Consider the following 21006-nt stretch of genomic DNA (forward strand, 5'->3'; position numbering starts at 1 on the left):
TTTTGTCTGAAAGCCCCTTCTCAAGTTAGTATTGCATTGTTGTTTCGTTCTGAAGGTTAAAGCAGTCAATGTTTTAATATTTTCTAGTTTCGTACTTCCTTATATTTACTAATGGAGACACTTAATGCAACCACACCTCACTATGTGCGATGCATCAAGCCAAATGATCAGAAGCTAGCGTTTGAGTGAGTATATTTATTCAATTGAAATATACTCTTTGCTTTAACGGAGATGTGTTTCAGTATTACACTGAAGATGGATAGTGTTCTGCATGCCAGTTGTTTATTAGGCAACCCCCCCCCTTTTAATTGTCGCTTTTAAAGTGGTATGGGTAGGAAATCTACTTTCCATAAAATTTCAGGTTTATTTTTCATAACTTACCCCTTGCTGGAATGGGGCTTTAAAAAATAATCATTACCAAAATAAAAATAAAAATTTTTACATAGAAACTTCACTTCGTCTGTTAAAATAACCCACCATGATATATAGGCTATAGAATTAAAGGTCTTAATCATTCATAAAAATGGCAGAAAATAACTGTTTTATATGACTCCCATAGGTTTGATTCTAAAAGAGTGGTTCAGCAATTGCGAGCTTGTGGTGTTTTAGAAACAATTCGGATCAGTGCTCAAAGTTACCCATCTAGGTATGTAACAATTACTGCAGGTTTCAGTGATTTTGATTTATAACAATGTAATTCACTAGTCCACCTGCTATTTTTATTTTATAGGTGGACTTACATTGAGTTTTACAGCCGTTACAGGATTCTCATGTCTCAGCATGAACTCTCTCTTACTGACAAGAAACAAATTTGCAAGATTGTTTTGCAGCGGCTCATTCAGGTCAGAGATTTTGTAACAATCAGTTATCCAAGGTGACAGGCTTCCATTCATATTTAATCACCCAGAATTCATTTGTCATCTGTAAATGAAAATACATTCTTGGTCTCAATATTGTACTGTTCCTTCATGACGACTAGAATTAAACATTTGTATCATGTTGCAATAGATTTGAAATAAGTTTAACAAAGCCTTTTTTTGTTTCTCCCAGGATCCAACCCAATACCAGTTTGGTAGAACAAAAATTTTCTTCAGAGCAGGGCAGGTTGCTTATCTGGAAAAATTACGGTCAGATAAGTTGAGGCAAGCATGTATTGTGATTCAGAAGAATGCCAGAGGTTGGCTGCAGCGGAAGAAATTCCTCCATATCAGACAAGCAGCAGTTATAATACAGCAGTACTTCCGAGGACAACGGACTGTACGGTAATTTCAGGGACTATCCTAGTCAGGGGTTTGTTTAAATTTTTTTCCTGAAGAACGTAAATATGTGGAAGGACTGGGATAATGCCTGGGATTCATGTCCATCTATTTATAGGAGAAGTTCTAATTTTCATATCTACAGATATGAAATCTAACAGAATGCTTCTAGAATATGTTTCAGATGCCTTCGGCTAGCTCCAAAAGGGTGCCTTAGCATCTTCTACATGGGAAGTGGGAACCGCTGTCCTGTTGGTGTGCTGAAGCAATAAGAATAATTTATTATTTATACCCCGCTACTCTGGGCTGCGCCCAACAGAATAATAATAATAATAATAATAATAATAATAATAATAATAATGTGATAAAACATCAAACATTAAAAATTTCTCTAAGTAGGGCTGCCTTCAGATGTCTTCTAAAAGTCAGATAGTTGCTTATTTCCTTGACATCTGATGGGAGGGTGTTCCACAGGGTGGGCACCACTACTGAGAAGGCCCTCTGCCTGGTTCCATGTTTCTTCATTTCTCACAGTGAGGAAACCACTAGAAGGCCCTCAGAGCTGGACCAGTGTGGTGTAGTGGTTAAGAGCGGTAGTCTCGTAATCTGGGGAACCGGGTTCGCGTCTCCGCTCCTCCACATGCAGCTGCTGGGTGACCTTGGGCTAGTCACACTTCTGTGAAGTCTCTCAGCCCCACTCACCTCACAGAGTGTTTGTTGTGGGGGAGGAAGGGAAAGGAGAATGTTAGCCGCTTTGAGACTCCTTAAAGGGAGTGAAAGGCGGGATATCAAATCCAAATCCAAACTCTCAGTGTCCGGGCTGGATGATAGGGGTGGAGACGCTCCTTCAGGTATACTGGGCTGAGGCTGTTTAGGGCTTTGAAGGTAAACACCAATACTTTGAATTGTGCTCAGAAATGTACTGGGGGCCAATGTAGGTCTTTCAGGCCCAGTGCAGCCACTCCTAGTCACCAGTATTGCTGCCGCATTCTGGATTAGTTGGATTAGTTGTAGTTTCCAGGTCACCTTCAAATGTAGGCCCACATAGAGGACATTGCAGTAGTCCAAGCGGGAGATAAGTAGAGCATGCACCACTCTGGTGAGACAGTCTGCGGGCAGGTAGGGTCTCAGCCGGCACACCAGATGGAGCTGGTAGACAGATTCCCTGGACGCAGAATTCACCTGCGCCTCCATGGACAGCTGTGTTTCCCAATCTTTGGGACAAGCAATGTTTCTCTAGGCCCACATGATCAACTGGTATAGTCATGGGGCCAGTCTGTTTTCCAGACAGTAATCTGGGAGCCAGCCATGTGTTTTATTGCAGAATCTGACCCTCATGGGTAGATCAGGCTCTGCAGTGAAGTTGCTGCCATCCAGTAGCACCTTCATAGTTGTGGAGCAGATTGAAGGAGTGCCCATCTTCAGGCGGGAGGGTTGGTCCTGAGGTTCTTTCAAGGGGGTGGAGCCTGGATGAAGCAGTCTGGAGACGGAGGAGTAAATGTCCTCATCTGCTCCCAACCTTGTTGTTCACGTGGAGCTATCCATGGCCTTGCCGCTTTCCCCATGGTTTCCATCATTGACCCTAATGGTCTGACTCCATATAAAACAGCTTCCTCTGTTCCTACGAAATCTGCCTGCAAAAGACTTTTCCTTTGCTACCAGGCTTGAGTTCAAGCCAGAGATAGGTAAAGGTAAAGGGACCCCTGACCATTAGGTCCAGTCGTGACCGACTCTGGGGTTGCGGCGCTCATCTCGCTTTAGTGGCCGCTTTAGTACAGCTTCCGGGTCATGTGGCCAGCATGACTAAGCCGCTTCTGGCGAACCAGAGCAGCGCACGGAAACGCCGTTTACCTTCCCACCGCAGCGGTACCTATTTATCTACTTGCACTTTGATGTGCTTTCGAACTGCTAGGTTGGCAGGAGCAGGGACCGAGCAACAGGAGCTCACCCTGTCACAGGGATTCGAACCGCCAAGCTTCGGATCGGCAAGTCCTAGGCTCTGTGGTTTAACCCACAGCGCCAACTGCGTCCCTAAGCCAGAGATACAACAGTACAATCTCCTTTTGCAGGTACAGATCAGGATACAAAAGAGGAATCGGGAACACACTATGTGTGCTTTACAGCCAAAAGTTGTCACCATAGGCTGCAAAGAAAAAGGCCCTCAACTTTTGGCTGCAAAGGAAGATTCAGTAGCACATTCCAGTGAGTTTCCAGTTCTTCTTCCTGTAAGCTGTGGCTTGAAGGTTTGCCCCAAATGGCCTGGCAAGCCTGATTAAGCCCCCAAGCTGGATATCCCTCATTTCTGGTCTAGAACCATGAAGGCCAATTGGTGGTAAGAGGGTTGGATTCTGTCCCTGAAGGAGTTTTATCTGGCCCCCGGTGACTCTACCATGCTATGGTAAAAGGTTTGTCAACAGTTTCAGTCCAAAAAATTATTTTAAAAGTGTTTTCAGGTAGTGAGAAATTGAGATATTCTACATTTTAAAGGAAGATCACCTTTGGGTTTTGCAGCTACATTTGCGCAATTCCATAGGCTCTCTCTTGGTGCACTGCTAAACTGGGGATGTGCATGGTGCTATTTCAGGCTCAGGGGAAGGTGGCTGTGAAGGTCCAAGATCCTAGGAGGTTCTGGGAGGTTCCTTTGGGAGTTCTTAGCCAACTGCCTCAGGCTTAATGGTCTTCCCATCTTCCACTGTCTTCTCTGAGCCCTAACGCAGCTCCAGCTCCTCATCTGGTGTCCCCGCAGCCTCAGTCTCTGTGTCCAGTTCACTGCTGAATACAGGGGTCATGACAACTGGTCCCTGAACTGTAGCTCGGTGTTGGCTACACTGATTGACGGTGGCTCTTCAAAATTTTAGAAAGGAGACATCAGGCATTGAACCTGCAACCTTCTGTGTGCTCTTACCACTGTGTAGCTCTTACCACCGGGCGATGACACAAATACTAAGGGTAATTTAATTTCTCTTCAGACAAGCTATAACTGCAAGAGCCTTGAAAGAAGCATGGGCAGCTATCATTATCCAGAAGTACTGCCGGGGATATCTAGTACGTAGGCTTTGCCATCTTATCCGTGTGGCTGTTTTGACAATCCAAGCTTTTACTCGAGGCTTTCTGGCAAGGAGGAAATACAGAAAGGTACAAATAATTCACCAAATAATCTATATATTAGTTTCCTGTTCAGTGAAGAAATAAATATCTACGTCTGATAGGGCTGCTTCTTTAAAACATGTATATTTCTTGAAATATTGGTGCAGAATTGCAATATGACGTCTGTCCTCAGCTTCACCGCCATGAATTCTCAGTACGTTTATGTGTTGGTCAGAGAAACTCCACCACTAGTACCCAAATGAGCATGCTATACCGTGATGGCTAAGAGCGTTAGCTGTGAACCAGGAAGTCCCCAGTTCAGATTGCACCTCCCACAGGAAACAATGGTCTCCCCAACTCAGCCTCCCAGTTAGCATATGGGAATTATAGTAAATAATAGTAATATTGACCTACATTCTAATTATAGAGCTTTTGTAAGAATTACTGAGATAATGTATGTCGAAGCACTTTGAACCATGTGGAACCCTGTATAGCAGTGCTATAATAATTATGCACAGCCTTCTTTATGGGGTATGTGTGTGTGAATGAACTAGTAAGCCAGAGTTCTTCTACAGTGACACATGGTCTGTGCTTTTACACCACCATGTGCCATGTGAGAAGCAGGTGAGGAAGTAGCAGTGAGGAATTATAAGCTGCGTTTGGCCAGTAGGGTTGTGGCATCTTCGTTGTTCACCGTACAGTGACTCCTTGAGGATTTCTGCCTGTGTACATTCTGGTTATACAGTGGTACCTTGGTAATTGAACACCTTAGTTGTTTAACAAATCGGCTCCCAAAAGTCACAAACCCAGAAGTGAGTGTTCCGGTTTGCGAACGTTTTTTGGAAGCCAAACGTCTGATGCAGCTTCTGAAGCTCCTGCAGCCAATCAGAAGCCGTGCCTTGGTTTCCGAACCGTTTTGGGAGTTGAACGGACTCCCGGAATGGATTAAATTCGAGAACCAAGGTACGACTGTATCTGCTTGACTATACTTTGCTGAAGTCTTCAGTGCATATTTGTCAAGTGATAAGAAATTCCCTGAGCTATTGTTCAACTACTAGCTGTTCCCTCTAATTTCTTATAAAGATGGTGGAAGAACAGAAGGCTTTGGTCCTCCAAAAATATGCTCGCGCCTGGCTTGCTCGACGCAGATTCCAGAGCATTCGCCGTTTTGTATTGAACATCCAACTTTCATACAGGGTACAGCGGCTGCAGAAAAAACTAGAAGACCAGGTAATTAAAAATGTTTATTAATTCTTTGTATCAATTTTATGTGCATTTTAGTCAAATAAAAAGTTTCATTACCTAAACTAATTGATGATTGATCCTGTGGGCAGGATATTTCATTCTTTTAATTTGGCCACCCCTATCCATTGTGGCCAACTTCTAATGCTCTGTTCTGGGAGCCCCCTGCCATCGGAGGTTAGGCAGGGGGCAATGGGGTGTGTGCAAGGCCTTTTAGGTGATAGTTCCCTGCCCTACAAAGATTCATATCTTCTGCCAATAATATTGCCATCTTAGTGTCTAATGAAAAGAGCTTTATTTGCCAGACCATTTGATTGCTGGTGTGTTGTTGTTGTTTTGTTTTGTTTTGCTGCTTCTTTCTGTGTTAAGGACATTCCTGTCATTTTTGGGGGGGGTAAATCTTTTGGATTTCAATTTTGAACGGGGCTTGTTTATTTTACCAGTGGTAAATCAAAGCAACTACTCTAGGGCTGTATTCAATGTTGTCTGCCCTCTAGCATAAGAGCTATCGTGCTCAAAGATTGCAGAGTTTAAAGGCTGAACAGCAAAGGAATCCCTTGTTTTCCATTGCACATCAATTTCTGCCAGCATAACAAGTATACCGCTAAGTGACTTTGACTTAGCTCTATGTTTCTTACAACCCTGTAATACTTTGCTGATTTTATATTTATTTTAGAATAAGGAGAATAATGTTCTGTTGGAACGATTGACCACTCTAGCCTCAAATCACTCCAATGGTATAGAAACAATTCAGAAGCTTCAGCTGGATCTTGAAAAATTAGCTGCGCAAAAGAAAATGTCGGAAGAAAAAGAGAAGAAGCGTAGAGAAGACTACGAACAGGTTACTCTTTATGGGGCTTACAGTGGTTCTGTTTGCATGTAATGCTAAATCAGAGCTGTGGAACCTCCTGCCTGTGGGCCAAATCTGGTCCACAAGCTTGTTTTCCCAAAGCACACCCACCTGCACCTAACACCTTAAGTTCGCTATGGGGAACTTGATTGTGTAGCCAATCCCTACAGAAAGCAGTTTTGCTGATGCTATGCTTGGTGCTTGGGAAGCACTGAGTGCAGGGTTTGCAAAGCACTTAGTGCAGCACTTCCTCAATGCCCAGCAGCAGCCAGCTGGTTGTCAGGTGTTTAGGAAGTCTTATGCAAAGTGCTTTGCATGCCCTGTGCTCAATGCTTCCCAAGCTCCAAGCATAGGGCTGACAAAGAGGATGAACCACAAACTGTGCCAGCTTCAAATGAGCCACCTTCAACCAATTAGTTAATGAATGTTAAACAGCTGGTTTAACTAGAGTTTGTGGTCAGTCACAAGCTTTGATTCATTCATAATACCATGCTGAGATTAAGGGAAAGTGGAACTAAATGCTGCTGAACTCCTTTCATCTGCGTGGGGAAAGGGGGTAGGCAGAGTTTGAAAGTCTTGATTTGCTCAGGGTTGCTCCAGCTTGAATCATCGATTCATAGAGTTGGAAGGGACCCTGAAGATCATCTGGTCCAACCCCTTGCAATGCTGGAGTACGCAGCTATCCCATATGGGGATCGAACCTGAAATCTTGGTGTTATCAGCACCATGCTCGTGCATGTAGTTTAGTGCTACACGTGAACTTCGCCAATAAAATAGGATCTCAAGAATTACTGTGACAACAAGCGGGGTTGGGGTTGGGAATGATGATGTGCTTTGGAGTAATCATGCATTAACTGAAATCCGTGAGCGCTCTAAAGGATATAAAAGGGGACCCCTGACCATTAGGTCCAGTCGTGACTGATTCTGGGGTTGTGGCGCTCATCTTGCTTTATTGGCCGAAGGAGCCAGCGTGCAGCTTCCGGGTCATGTGGCCAGCATGACTAAGCCGCTTCTGGCGAACCAGAGCAGCGCACGGAAACGCCGTTTACCTTCCTGCCGGAGCGGTACCTATTTATCTACTTGCACTTTGATGTGCTTTCGAACTGCTAGGTGGGCAGGAGCAGGGACCGAGCAACGGGAGCTCACCCCTTCATGGGGATTCGAACCATCAACCTTCTGATCGGCAAGTCCTAGGCTCTGTGGTTTAACCGACAGTGCCACCCGCGTCCCCTAAAGGATATAGTATGTGTTTTTTAACGCTTTTTCTCCCGCCATTACTTTTGCCTTGCAGAAGGTGTCAAAACTTGAAAACCGCAACTCAGAGCTGCAGGAGCAGAAGAAGCAACTAGAAAAGGAACTTAAAGAGAAGAATGAGGAAATGAAAGGTGAGGTGATTCAGATCACATACATTAGTTACACTAGCTTCATTGTGGCAAGCAGAAAAAGAACACTAAAATATTGCCCCTGAGGAAGGCATGCTATCACTTTTGTGTTTTCAGTTAAACTGGGTTCTGCTCCTTTTGGAACATTGCTTGTGCCTTAGATTTGTGGTGATTCTTCCTAGCAACGAACCAGATGCACAAAGAGTGACTTTCCAATGATGAACAGAATGTGGCAAGAGGGAAGTAGTATTTGCTGTGCCCCCAAATAAACAGTGGTACATTGACTCCTGCCCAACTAATTAATAATAATAGCCAGCCCTTTCAGACTTGGTCCATGGTCACAATCCACCACAGAGTTCTCTTGAGCAAGCCTATTGAAAGGAATGGGAGCTGTACAATATAATTTCCATATAGACTGTACCCCATGATATTATGCTACCATTTTAGGGCTTTGTGCCAAAGTTGCTGGCAGATACACCAGTCAAGATCCTCAGGATCTGGATGTTTATTTCACTTATCATTTGCAATATGGTGTCTAACCTGAAAATTAAGTTTACAGTAAGCAGCATTTTGGCTTCTCAAACCTTGCATGACACCTGTCCTATGTTATGTTGATTTCTGTGCAAAATTATCCATTTACAGTTAAAACTCTAAAAATTTGCTTATTAGTCTCTAACTTATGTGTGTGTTTGATGATTTCATGGTTTTATTTTGCATACATTTTTTAAAAAAGCAAACAAACATTGTCTCTCTGCAGAGAAAATGGATGACCTGACAACACAGCTCTTCGCCGACGTTCAAAAAGGAGAAAGGCAACGGATGTATGAAGTGTTAACTTGTGACTTTAAAGTGCCGTTTTATTATATTGTCTGATTTTGCTTGAACTGTAAAGGAATTAAGTATTTATTTATTTATATACCCATATAATAAACAGATGGTTGTATTCAGCTAAGTTCTAATCAGAGTTGGCCCACTGAAATTATCGGATCTAAGTTAGCCCATTAATTTCAGTGGATTTGCTCTTGAGCCTGACAAGGGATATAACCCAAAGAATCTAGATGACTTGGATCCTAATGGAAGCTTGTGCAAGGTGTTTTCCTATGCTCTAGGTCCCTGGAAAAGTATCTCCAAAAGAGCCAGGGGCTCCCCTAACTAGGGCAGAATGGGGTGTTGCTGGCAGAGGGTTGAATCACCAATAATAATAATAATAATTTTATTATTTATACCCTGCCCATCTGGCTGGGTTTCCCCAGCCACTCTGGGCAGCGCCCAACAGAATATTAAAAACATGATAAAATATCAAGCATTAAGAACTTCCTTAAACAGGGCTGCCTTCAGATGTCTTCCAAAAGTCAGATAGTTGTTTATTTCCTTGACATGGAAGGGCATTCCACAGGGTGGGCACCACCACCGAGAAGGCCCTCTGCCTGGTTTCCTGTAACCTCACTTCTTGCAGTGAGGGAAGCACCAGAAGGCCCTCGGAGCTGGACCTCAGTGTCTGGGCTGGACGATGGGTTGGAGACGCTCCTTCACATATATTGGGTGGAGGCTGTTTAGGGCTTTAAAAGGTCAGCACCAACACTTTGAATTGTGCTCGGAAACGTACTGAGAGCCATTGTAGGTCTTTCAGGACTGGTGTTACATGGTCTCGGTGGGCACTCCTAGTCACCAGTCTTGCTGCCGCATTCTGGATCAGTTGTAGTTTCCGGGTCACCTTCAAAGGTAGCCCCACGTAGAGTGCATTGCAGTAGTCCAAGCGGGAGATAACCAGAGCATGCACCACTCTGGCAAGACAGTCTGCGGGCAGGTAGGGTCTCAGCCTGCATACCAGATGGAGCTGATAAACAGCTGCCCTGGACACAGAATTGACCTGTGCCTTCATGGACAGCCGTGAGTCCAAAATGACTCCCACGCTGTGCACCTGGTCCTTCAGGGGCATGGTTACCCCATTCAGGACCAGGGAGTCCTCCACACCAGCCGCCTGCCCCCCCCAAAATAGTACCAAAAACAGTTCCATAATCGGGAAGTGGCTTCTTAATTGAGCTCTGTTCATAGAGGATAAAGGTAAAGGGACCCCTGACCATTAGGGCCAGTCGCGGATGACTCTGGGGTTGTGGTGCTCATCTCGCTCTATAGGCCGAGGGACCCGGCGTTTGTCCGCAGACAGCTTCTGGGTCATGTGGCCAGCATGACTAAGCCGCTTCTGGCGAACCAGAGCAGTGCACGGAAACACCGTTTACCTTCCCACCACGGCGGTACCTATTTATCTACTTGCACTGGTGTGCTTTTGAACTGCTAGGTTGGCAGGAGCAGGGACAGAGCAATGGGAGCTCACCCCGACGCGAGGATTTGAACCGCCGACCTTCTGATCGGCAAGTCCTAGGCTCTGTGGTTTAACCAACAGTGCCACCTGCGTCCCTTCATAGAGGGTACACCTACCTAATTTTGGAAGCTTCCATTCACTAGCTGCATTGCATCCCATGGTGTTCAGGAAGGGTTCCCGTGTTATTCAATAGGCTATTTGGGAGGCAGGGGAGTTGGGAAAGTTTATGGCTAGGCTGTGTATATGTGTATGCACCTCTCTCTGTATGCCATGTCTCTGTATATTTGATTGATATACTGTAATAACTCCTCTTTATAAATATGCTGTTGTTTATAATAAATATCATAGCAATTTGTTTGTACTTAGAGATATGCGGAGAAAAACAAAGTTGTGGCCTTTTCTGTTGTTGTTGTTAATCTTTGCAGGATGCTTGAGAAGAACTTCCAGAACCAGAAACAAGACTATGAAGAAAAGATGGACTCACTCAAGGCAGAAATAAAGTTTCTCAAAGATGAAAATGATCAGCTGCAAAAGAAAGTCAGGGAAAAACAGCAGATTGAAGATGGCTTAAAAATGGAAGTAGAAGAACTTTCAAACCAAGCAAAGGTATAGTAACAGACCAGAATTAATTGACCACATGTGTTTGGGGAGGGGGGGGGTTCTTTCCTACATAAGAATGACATTTTTGCTGAGCTAAGCTATGGTTTGGCTTATGGTTGTATCCGAATATGGGCTCTTGGTTTGTTTTGCTCCAGACAAACCACAAGCTGTAGTCAATATCGTTCTTGGCTTATCTATCATTTTTCTTGTGAATGCATGCTGGTTTATCACTTAGCTGTGATTTGACTGTGCAAACATAGATGTCAATTAGATGTCATAGATGTCAATTAGGCATGCTTTAGACTGCAGCCTTGTCTTCATCTCGTTTCTGTCATTTGCTTTGCCCCATTGAATTGTGCTTCATGTTTTAAATGTTTAATGAACTTAGACAATCCCTGAACTGCATAAAGAAATTGAACTGATTCAGTCTCAAAAACTGGATGTGGAGAAGCAACTACAGTGCCAAAAGCGTGAAATGAGAGGTAATTCTGAAAATATTTCTCATTCAAGTGGGTAAAATATATGGGAGATCCATGGGCCTGATTGATGCATTCTTCCATTCATTCAAGTTAAGACACTGGCTGTTCCATAATATGAAGCAGGCTTAGAGACTCTCCCCTCTCCTTTGTTACCTTTAAAGGGAGATCTAGCTTTAAATCCTTATTTTCTTTGGTGAAAACTGATACTTTTCAATGCTGTTTTCGGCGTCTCTTTGAGAGTGGGAAACAAGCTGAGTCCTTTTGTGGTACCTGTTATATTTTTGACACAGATCATGTCTTGAGTGGCTGCCAGGCCATCAGAACAGAGTTGGTTTGGCTCTGCATCAGTTTAAACTTACTGATGCTGCATAATGAGTTCTTGCAGTGAAACAGTAAATAAAGTCCATACAACCTTTCTGCTAAAGTGGAATTTCAGTGTTCACTTTACATTTTATTTTTTCCTAGACAAGTTGTCAGACATTACAATGCAACTCCGTGAGAGCTATGACTTTGCAGATGTAAGGAGCAGGTACGGATATAGTCTACATAGACCCTTTTTAAAGTGCAGCTTTGAAATTTATTTTCCTAAATTACATGTTTGCCCGAGATTAGTCCTCCCATTTTTGTTTCCTCTTCTTGTTTTGTAACAGATTGTCTACTGAAGATTTGGAACATCTAAATGAAGATGGGGAACTTTGGTTTGCTTATGAAGGCCTGAAAAAGGCCACAAGGTTAGCTTTATTACCTGTTGTTTGCAAATGGTTTTGATTTGAAGGTGCCCCCAGTCCAAAAAAACGTGCTCAGTCTGTATTCTTGCACTATTAAATCATCTGGTACCCAGGTGAGGACAGCTTTCCGGGTCATGTGGCCAGCATGACTAAACTGCTTCTGGCTCAATGGGACACCGTGATGGAAACTAGAGCGCACAGAAACACCGTTTACCTTCCCACCACGGCGGTACCTATTTATCTACTTGCACTGGTGTGCTTTTGAACTGCTAGGTTGGCAGGAGCTGGGACAGAGAAATGGGAGCTCACCCCGTCACGGGGATTTGAACTGCTGACTTTCTGATTGGCAAGCCCAAGAGGTTCAGTGCCACAGTGCCACCCATGTCCCTGCTGTTCATGCATTGGTGTTCTGATAGGAGAAAAGGCTACTGCCTTGGCTGGAAAAAAATTACAGAATTTTTTGTAGTCTTGTTTTGTGGTACATGTTCAAAAATGACTTTTATTTATCACCGAAAGGACTTAGTTTGAAACATTTCATTTCAACAGTTCACATGTAAAAAGACTGGATTCACTGTTTTATCTCACCTTCCCACTTTTTAAAATAGTATATATTCAGCCTGCGTACATTAGGGGTTTGGTGCAATGGTCTTGTCTTAAACCCTTTCCAACACACTGACCATTGAGGAAAATTTTAAAAAGGGGGAAAAAGAAAAGGGGTCATTTCATATGGATTGAGAAACCACCAGAATCATACGTAATGCAGCTTTAGAGAATGTAATTTAAATTTCAGCATTTTAAGCCAGATCAACTTTTTTCTAGTAGTATAGAATTCTAAACTTTTTTGGTAGTATGGTTGCTGGTGTTCCTTCTGTCTACGTGAATTGCAGTGAAAGTGCTTTGTTTTTTTACGTTACATGGTTCTTGGTCTTAAAAGGATCTTGTGTCAAGGATCTTGTACTGTTTATTTTACTGTTTATGTGTTTCCCTTCTCTCAACAGAGTATTGGAAAGCCATTTCCAGTCACAGAAAGAGAACTATGAAAGGGAGATAGATGGCCTCAATTCTAAAACTGAACATCTTAGTCAAGAAATAAACCATTTGCAGAAACTGTTCAGGGAGGAAAATGACCTCAATGACAGTATCCGGCTCCAAGTTACCCGACTAACCTCAGAAAATATGGTGAGGACTGAGTATTATTGAACTGAAAAACATATTGTGGTAGCAAGCTTCTGAATATAAACAGGGATCCTGTTTAGCAAAAGCAGCTACTGCGGAACATAATTATGAAGAATTCATCCTCAATGGAGTTACAAATTGCACATATGATGAGAATTGTAGAGTTGGAAGGGACCCTGAAGATCATCTAGTCCAACCCCCTGCAATGCAGGAATATTCAGCTGTCCCATATGGTGATTGAACCTGCAACCTTGGCATTATCAACACCACACTCTAACCAGCTGAGCTATCCAGGCATTTGCAGCCTGGGAACAGAGAAGAAAATAAATACTCAAAAAACTCTTCAAAAAAATTCAGCCAAATGTGACTCTCTATTTGATTTTAGTCTTATCACCTTTTATTTCCTTTTGGGTCCAAGTAATTCAAACAATCCTGTTTATTTGTCCAACAGGGAAGTTCCTGGACACACAATGAGCAACTAATAAGCTATAGTCCTGTCTCAGAAGTTTTATTTGAACTGACACACACATATTACAAAGGAGATAAGCAATATAAGTCATGCTGTCTTATGTCTGGATGAGGGCATAGGTAGGTGCTTGTATGTGTAGCCTCATAGGAGACTGATCAACAACAGACGAGGAGGAAAACAAAAGACCCACAGAGCCATTGGCCCAAGATGGGAGGGAAAGGATTGTTCGAGCTTCATAGGATCCCTTTGATAGTCCAGTCAGTGTGAGTCTCTTAATCTCAGGGTTGTTCATTTGTTTGGCAAGAGATTCCTGCATTGCAGCCAGTTGAACTAGATAACCCTTGTAGTCCCTTCCAGCTCTTAGAATTCTGTGATTCTATGAAAAGAACATAACAGGTATTTGAATCTAGAAGAGATCAAAATCTAGGTTTGTGCAGGCCTTGCAGTAAAAGCAGCAGTTTCTAAGGACATCTGTTGATTGCTCAGAAAATTTGTCAATGACTAAAGAAGTATTCTTAGTCTTCGAAGTTGCAGTCAGCCAATTAAAACACAGGCATGAGGATCTTTTTCGGATAGGAGGCTGCAGTTCTCCCGGTCAGATGAGCTCTGGAGTAAATGGGAAGGAATATTCCTTGCTAATGCTTATAGAATTCTACAGTTCTGACATACAACATTGATGCAAGATGTGAGTAGCTTCACTTTAATATTTCCCCCTTTCTCTGAAGATGATCCCAGATCTTAAGCAGCAGATTGCTGAGCTTCAGAAGCAGAAGACGGATCTTGAAAACCGTCTTCAAGAAGAAACTGCAAAGAATAAAGGTAATTTTTCAACTAGGAGTCATTCCATTTTCAATTTGATAAAGATAGCAACAGGATATTTTTTTCCCTTTATGGTATATAGTGCAGCTCACTATAATTACTTATCTCTATAGTGAATTCATTAAGTACGTAGATCATATGTTCAGGTAGGTAGCCGTGTTGGTCTGACGCAGTAGAAATATATTAAAAAATTAAAAAATTGTCCAGTAGCACCTTAGAGACCAACTAAGTTTGTTCTTGGTATGAGCTTACGTAATCCATTCCGGAGGTCCATCCATAAGTTGATCCGGGTTGCTGGTAGAAGCGCCATTGTGTGCATGCACATTCGGTGGCAGCGTGCTTCTGCACATGTGCAGGCGACGGCCACTTCTGCACATGCGCAAATGGCAGAAGCCGCTTGTGCATGTGCGCAAATTGTGACAAACCTGGTATTTACTTCCGGGTTTGCCATGCTCGCAACTTGGATCGGGCCCAAGTAGAGGCGGTCGTAAGTAGAGGTTCTACTGTATCAGAATTGTATGCTGAAATATTCCAGAACTCTTAAATGCATTATTGCTTTTTTTGTGGCTGCTGTTGAAATGGCCAAAGAATCATAAGACATAGGTATTCATTATGGTTTTTTTTAATTCTGTAAGTTTTTAAAGTTTAATTATTTTATCATTAATTATATTTCCTTTTTCTGAGGTGTTTTGTATTGTTTATTATAACTCTTGCAGTGCCGTTCATACTATTTATTTCATATATTTAATGGAAATTTGTGGAAATGGTTGTGGCTTCCGGCTAATTTTAAGAATGTTTTACAATCTAGCTTTCACTTTTAGTATTGCTTCACCAGCTGATTTCTGTCTGATATGTTTTGTTGGGATCATGTTCTCTCTGTCCCTAAATAGGGGAAACTCTATTATAAAACTGGACTTTTAGATGGATTGTGTATTTTATAGTGCAACTTTGTATATGAGAACATGGATAATCTTGCTGTAGATTACACTAAATCCCAGTGTAGGTTGGTTTAGTAAAATTATGTTTATTGTTATTATTAAAGAGAAAATGGAAGAAAGGGCAGATCTGCTGCGTCATAACCAGGAAAAAGAAGGAACACAAATAAGGTAATCATAAAAAGCCTCTGAAAAATGTTGGGCATAGTTTATTTGAGTATTTAATTTCACGGAAAAGGAGGTAACGCTCCAAAATCAATATATTGGTTTTTAATAAGAAACTGAAAATGCTACATTTGCGAAAAGATTGCCAGCCTTTGAAACAGCCCATATAGTTGCCCCCTTAACTGCCCTTTGATTTGCAGCAGTTAGAAAAGTGATCACAAGCATGTTTAGTTCCATGCCATGAAAACCTTCACTTGCCAATTTCTACGGAGGAGTCCCCTTTTAAAGGGAGACGGGCAGGCCAAGCGGGTTTAATTTCTGACCTGTCGGCAGTTCTAGCTTCCAGGTAGGCTGAAGACAAAGTGCAGATGAGCTTCAAATGAACGGAAAGTCGGACTTGTGAGCCATTCTCAGGTTAGCACATGAGAACATCCACTTTGTGGGTTGTGCCACCTGGTTGCCTGCACCCACATTCAATATAAAAAGCCTCAGTGGAAAACTCACTTGGCAGAAGAGTCCGACAGCACATGCTTTCATCCTAGGTGATCACCTGCTCAACTCACCCACTCTGACTTAGCTTAGTATGGATGACTGAGATGCAAACCCGAGAAAGGAACATGGATTCATTTACTCTGCCTTCTAGGTTATCATCCTGAGCCACAAATGACCTTGCCCTTCCTACAATACAGAGCTGTCTATGATCATTGAGGCTAGCGTCTCCACCCCCATCGTTCTACCCGGACACTGAGGTCCAGCACCGAGGGCCTTCTGGCGGTTCCCTCACTGCAAGAAGCCAAATTACAGGGAACCAGGCAGAGGGCCTTCTCGGTAGTGGTGCCTTCCCTGTGGAAATCCCTCCCACCAGATGTCAAAGAGAACAACAACTACCAGACTTTTAGAAGACATCTGAAGGCAGCCCTGTTTAGGGAAGCTTTTAATGTTTGATGTATCACAGTATTTTAATATTCTTTTGGAAGCCGCCCAGAGTAGCTGGGGAAACCCAGCCAGATGGGCGGGGTATAAATAATATATTATTATTATTATTATTATTATTATTATTATTATTATTATTATTAAGTAACCTCACACAACTGCTCCCTTCCTCCTCTCACGGGACTGAGATGTGTGGCCTCTGGTCTGCCATTCACTCCTAGGTTTTTGTAGCTGTTGTCTTCATGCAAACTCTGTTTCCGATTGTGCATGGTCATGAATGGAAAACTGAGGTGGAAAGCAGAGGAGGGAAGGAAAGTTAAGTCGCACACAAGTTAAGTCCAAGAGCAGAGCTCACAACGTGGTTGGCTCAGCCTTCTAACCTGAAGCCTATTCATGATAAGTGAACCAGTGTTCCATTTCGTAGCAGCTCTTTGTTTTATGCACAGGGAAAGAATTAATACATTTTAATCCCTTTTTAGAGTATTGCACATTCAAAATGAAATACGCACGAAGGAAAAAGAAAGGCTGATAGCCACATCTGACGAGCTTCAGGACATAAATGATCATATGGAGAAGCGACACGAAGGAGAGGATGAAACCAAGTACAAAATGTGGCAAGATATGGCATATCTTACTACAGAAAATACGGTGAGGAAGGAAAATGCTCCTGGTAATGGATTATTTTAAGCCTATGCATGCTTACTTTGAAGTAAGTCCCACTCAATTCAATAGAACTTACTCTCAAGTAAGTGTGATTGGGATCATAGCCTTATTGCCTTAAAATCACAAAGAGTTTCAACCCTTTGTGATATGTTGTACAAAGGGGGGGGGGAACCAATTTGAGATTCTATATTAAAATGATTTTTAAAAGTGGGATGAGAACATGCGTCACTTGGCTCTTTTCCATAGTTTTTCACGAATGTGTCTAGTTGGGATGCCAGCTATATGTTGAGCTCATTCCAAAGCTCTCTTTCTTCTGCAACTCTTATTATACAAAGACACCTTGCATAGGAAAAGAGTTGAGTGAGCCCACAGATTGGGAACTGCAGTTTAGTGTTGATTTTCCCCCTAACAAATTTAAATGTTAAAACATTTTTTAAAATAATTTTATAAGTTACACGAGGCTAAGACATTCAGGTTCTGCAAAGGCAAGCAAGGCAACAATAGCCTGGTCATGATGGCTGCGTATATCTCTAATATTTTTGGCTTGCCGATTGAAAGGTCGGCGGTTCAAATCCCCGCGACGGGGTGAGCTCCCGTTGCTCTGTCCCAGCTCCTGCCAACTTAGCAGTTCGAAAGTACGTCAGTGCAAGTAGATAAATAGGTACCGCTGCGGCGGGAAGGTAAACAGCATTTCCGTACTCTCTGGTTTCCGTCATGGTGTCCCGTTGCACCAGAAGCAGTTTAGTCCTGCTGGCCACATGACCCAGAAAGCTGTCTGTGGACAAACACTGGCTCCCTTGGCCTGAAAGCGAGATGAGCGCCGCAACCCCATAGTCGCCTTTGACTGGACTTAACCGTCCAGGGGTCCTTTACCTTTTTTTTTTAACCTGCTGGGGATGATGAGCTGGAGAGTGCTATTGTGCTCATGTTCTCATGGGCTTGTCATGAGCATCTGGTTAGTCACTGTGAACAAAGAATCCTAGACCAGACAGGCCTTTGATGTGATCCTGTTGGGCTTTTCTTATGTTCTTCTCGTGTTTTTAACAAACAAGGCAAGGTCCACGTTCCATGTAAAGCAGAGATAAGGCAAATCAAGCACTGTGGAGACATCTGGGGTCAGTCCTGATGTTCCTTCTGAATAGGACTTAGGTGATTGGGAGCCAATGATTTATAGCATTGCTCAGAATCTAATTTTTTTGTGTAAGTAACAATGCCGTTTTCCTATCATGCGTATTATCGGCCAGTAATACACCTGAATTTTGTCCTGCATAGAGTCATAGAATTGTAGATTTGGAAGGACCCTAAGTAAAACCCCTTGCAATGCAGGGATATGCAGCTGTCCCAAATGCATTTTTTAAAGCAGATCATTCTTTCTCAACTTTATTGGACACTGTAGGATCTAGAAGAGGAGATGGATAAGAAGGACAGAATAATAAAGAAACTTGAGGATCAGATCAAGACCCTTAGAAAGTCTATAGAAACAGGTGAGGGCATTAAATATATTCTTTAAAACTGTTTGAATGTGTGCTTCTTCGGAAACTACATGGAAGATGAGACCGACATTATGGTAAAAATTATGAGAGTTCATAGGATCAAATTCATCATGCAGTGCTGCCTGTTCACTGAAATCCTGCTACAAAAGACTGCCATAGAATACTAGAAGCATGGGACTAAGACATTGGTGGCTAACTTTTGCAGGGGTATGTTTATATTTGGTGAATGGGGGTGGGGACACAGCTTTTGTGGGTGTGGCCAAAAGTGGGTACCTTTCTCTCCCTCCCTCCCTCCCTCCCTCCTTACCTCTCTCTCCCTTCCCCCCCACATACACCCCCCTCCCAAGTCATCAAATGATTGATCTGAAAACTGATGCACTGACCCAAACCAACATGTTTATGTGCGATCCTAGTTGGTAGTGGTGGTTGATTTTTATTTTGTATTTTTTAATAACTCTGTTCCAAAGCTTAACAGGCCATGACTGCTGCAGAAAGCCTGACCATTTGTATTAAATAATTTGTCTCACACTGTGATTTGTGACATGGATCGTTCTTTCCAACCTTCTAATGCCAATGTAGTATTTTTCTGAAAGTAAATATATATTAATGTTTAACAGCCCATGAAGAACCCATGTTGTCCATGCCAAAAGAATACATTGGAATGTTGCAGTACAGAAAGGAAGATGAAGGAAAAATTGTTCAGAACCTGATCCTTGGTACTTCCATAACACTTTCAATTTCACCTAAGTATACTCATAAGCAATGCCAAATAGTTGTTGCTGGAAGTTTTGGAGTCGTGGCCAGTATTCATGTTTTTTCTCCTTCCTATCTTATCTGTTTTACTAAAAGCTCTATGATGCTTCTGTTTTAAAACAGCTGTGGGGGGAAATGTGTGTGACATATTTGTGCTTTCTGTAACTTTCCTAAACTCTTCACTCTTGAGGCTAAATACTTGGAAGACTCCAGGGTCATGAGTTTGTTTTTTTCTTCTCAGATCTACCATTACTGTAAGTCACTATCTCTGAAATACATCTTGAAGTTAAAACTGATGTCACCTCTGCTGAAATCTTTCCCTCTCACTGTGTTTTCACCATTTCTTCCTCAAATGGCCATCACAAACCAGGCCCAAATATACCAGGTCTGTGTTTAATATATTTTTCTCTGCCTTTCTAGGAACTCTGTAACTACTGTGTCCCATCCACAATTTCCTCCTCATCTCTCTATTCTATTGTTTTCCCAGACATTCATAAGGTCACAGAATGTCCTCTGCATGTTTCCCTCCTATTTTTTCTTGGGAAGTTTGGGTTTCATTTATACCTGAGCAAACAACTGCAATGTTTTGCTTCTTTGCAGTTCACTTCCCATTCATTTTCAATCTGTAAATCTCCTCAGTAATCCACGTTAATATTTTGGGTTTTTGTGAGCTTTCGCTAACACAATTACTCACTTTGAAGAGTCTATTATTTTCACTACAGCTTTTTTGTGATATGTTTTCAGGCAAGCTAAATACATAGCTTCTTTAAGACAACTTTGCTATGTCTTGAAAGTCTTGTGTATTGCTAATATCTGTGGCTACTCATTCAGCCCTAGCCAGTTTCTCTGTGGTTTTTATAGTGTGGTTATCCAAAGTAAGTTCTTATCAAGAGACATAAATTGCAAAATGAAAGCAAGTAGCTTGTGCTAATTTTCTTATTTCTCAGTCCTTTGTGCATATTTTTTAATTGTAGAGATCCAAAATAATACGATTCAGGAACAGGATGAGATTTTGGGGGGAAGAAATGCATTTGGTTACAATTTCATTTCTTTTAAAAAGAATGGCTAACCTATAGAACTTATTTAGTGCTCACTAAATAATCAACACCGTTTGTTTCTTGGTTTCATGCAGAACTGAAGCCCCGTGGAGTGGTGGTAAATATGATACCAGGACTTCCAGCTCACATCCTCTTCATGTGTGTGAGATATGCAGATTATCTGAACGATGATGGCATGCTGAAATCCTTCATGAATATGTCAATCAATAGTATCAAACAAGTAATTAAGGTAGGAACATTTTGCATGCAGTCTGCTTTCTTTCTGTACAGTTGACATAGCCCAACAGAATGTTTTGCAGCTATAGGTTGACTAACGGAACAATTCCCATGCCATGACTGCTTACCAGAGAAATTGTGCTATTCAGATTGGTCATTCACTCTTCTTTCTTGCTTGCAGATAATTCCATTAAGTAGAACTCGATAAATCTCTACCTGCAAATTACATAGTGCCGTATCGTGTCACAAATATAAAGTATATGATTGAAAGGAGTCGTTTCATGGCTGCAAAACATTATGTCATAGCTGTCTTTATTGCCGCCTCGTGTGGATTTTAAGCCTAGATTTACAGGACTATGCATTCAGAGCTTTGATTATG

General features: G+C 42.2%; 1 protein-coding gene across 4 annotated transcripts in view; it reads left to right on the forward strand.

The window, feature by feature from the left end:
- Positions 1 to 21006, forward strand: part of MYO5C (myosin VC) — a 50442-nt gene that overhangs the window by 21286 nt on the left and 8150 nt on the right. For 3 of the 4 annotated variants that reach the window (XM_053366083.1, XM_053366085.1, XM_053366084.1), the window contains 20 exons: positions 88 to 185; positions 560 to 646; positions 731 to 842; positions 1051 to 1262; positions 4226 to 4391; positions 5427 to 5573; positions 6262 to 6426; positions 7727 to 7820; positions 8575 to 8638; positions 10566 to 10746; positions 11129 to 11222; positions 11685 to 11748; positions 11870 to 11950; positions 12946 to 13126; positions 14318 to 14411; positions 15454 to 15517; positions 16924 to 17092; positions 18504 to 18591; positions 19218 to 19316; positions 20486 to 20640. In XM_053366083.1, coding sequence (XP_053222058.1) covers positions 88 to 185; positions 560 to 646; positions 731 to 842; positions 1051 to 1262; positions 4226 to 4391; positions 5427 to 5573; positions 6262 to 6426; positions 7727 to 7820; positions 8575 to 8638; positions 10566 to 10746; positions 11129 to 11222; positions 11685 to 11748; positions 11870 to 11950; positions 12946 to 13126; positions 14318 to 14411; positions 15454 to 15517; positions 16924 to 17092; positions 18504 to 18591; positions 19218 to 19316; positions 20486 to 20640 — 2415 coding nt within the window. Of the gene's footprint in view, positions 1 to 87; positions 186 to 559; positions 647 to 730; positions 843 to 1050; positions 1263 to 4225; positions 4392 to 5426; positions 5574 to 6261; positions 6427 to 7726; positions 7821 to 8574; positions 8639 to 10565; positions 10747 to 11128; positions 11223 to 11684; positions 11749 to 11869; positions 11951 to 12945; positions 13127 to 14317; positions 14412 to 15453; positions 15518 to 16923; positions 17093 to 18503; positions 18592 to 19217; positions 19317 to 19594; positions 19739 to 20485; positions 20641 to 21006 lie in introns of those variants that run through there. The other variant, XM_053366086.1, reaches the window with a different exon arrangement.

This window comes from Podarcis raffonei, chromosome 14 (genome assembly GCF_027172205.1).
Source record: "Podarcis raffonei isolate rPodRaf1 chromosome 14, rPodRaf1.pri, whole genome shotgun sequence".
Classification (NCBI taxonomy): domain Eukaryota; kingdom Metazoa; phylum Chordata; class Lepidosauria; order Squamata; family Lacertidae; genus Podarcis; species Podarcis raffonei.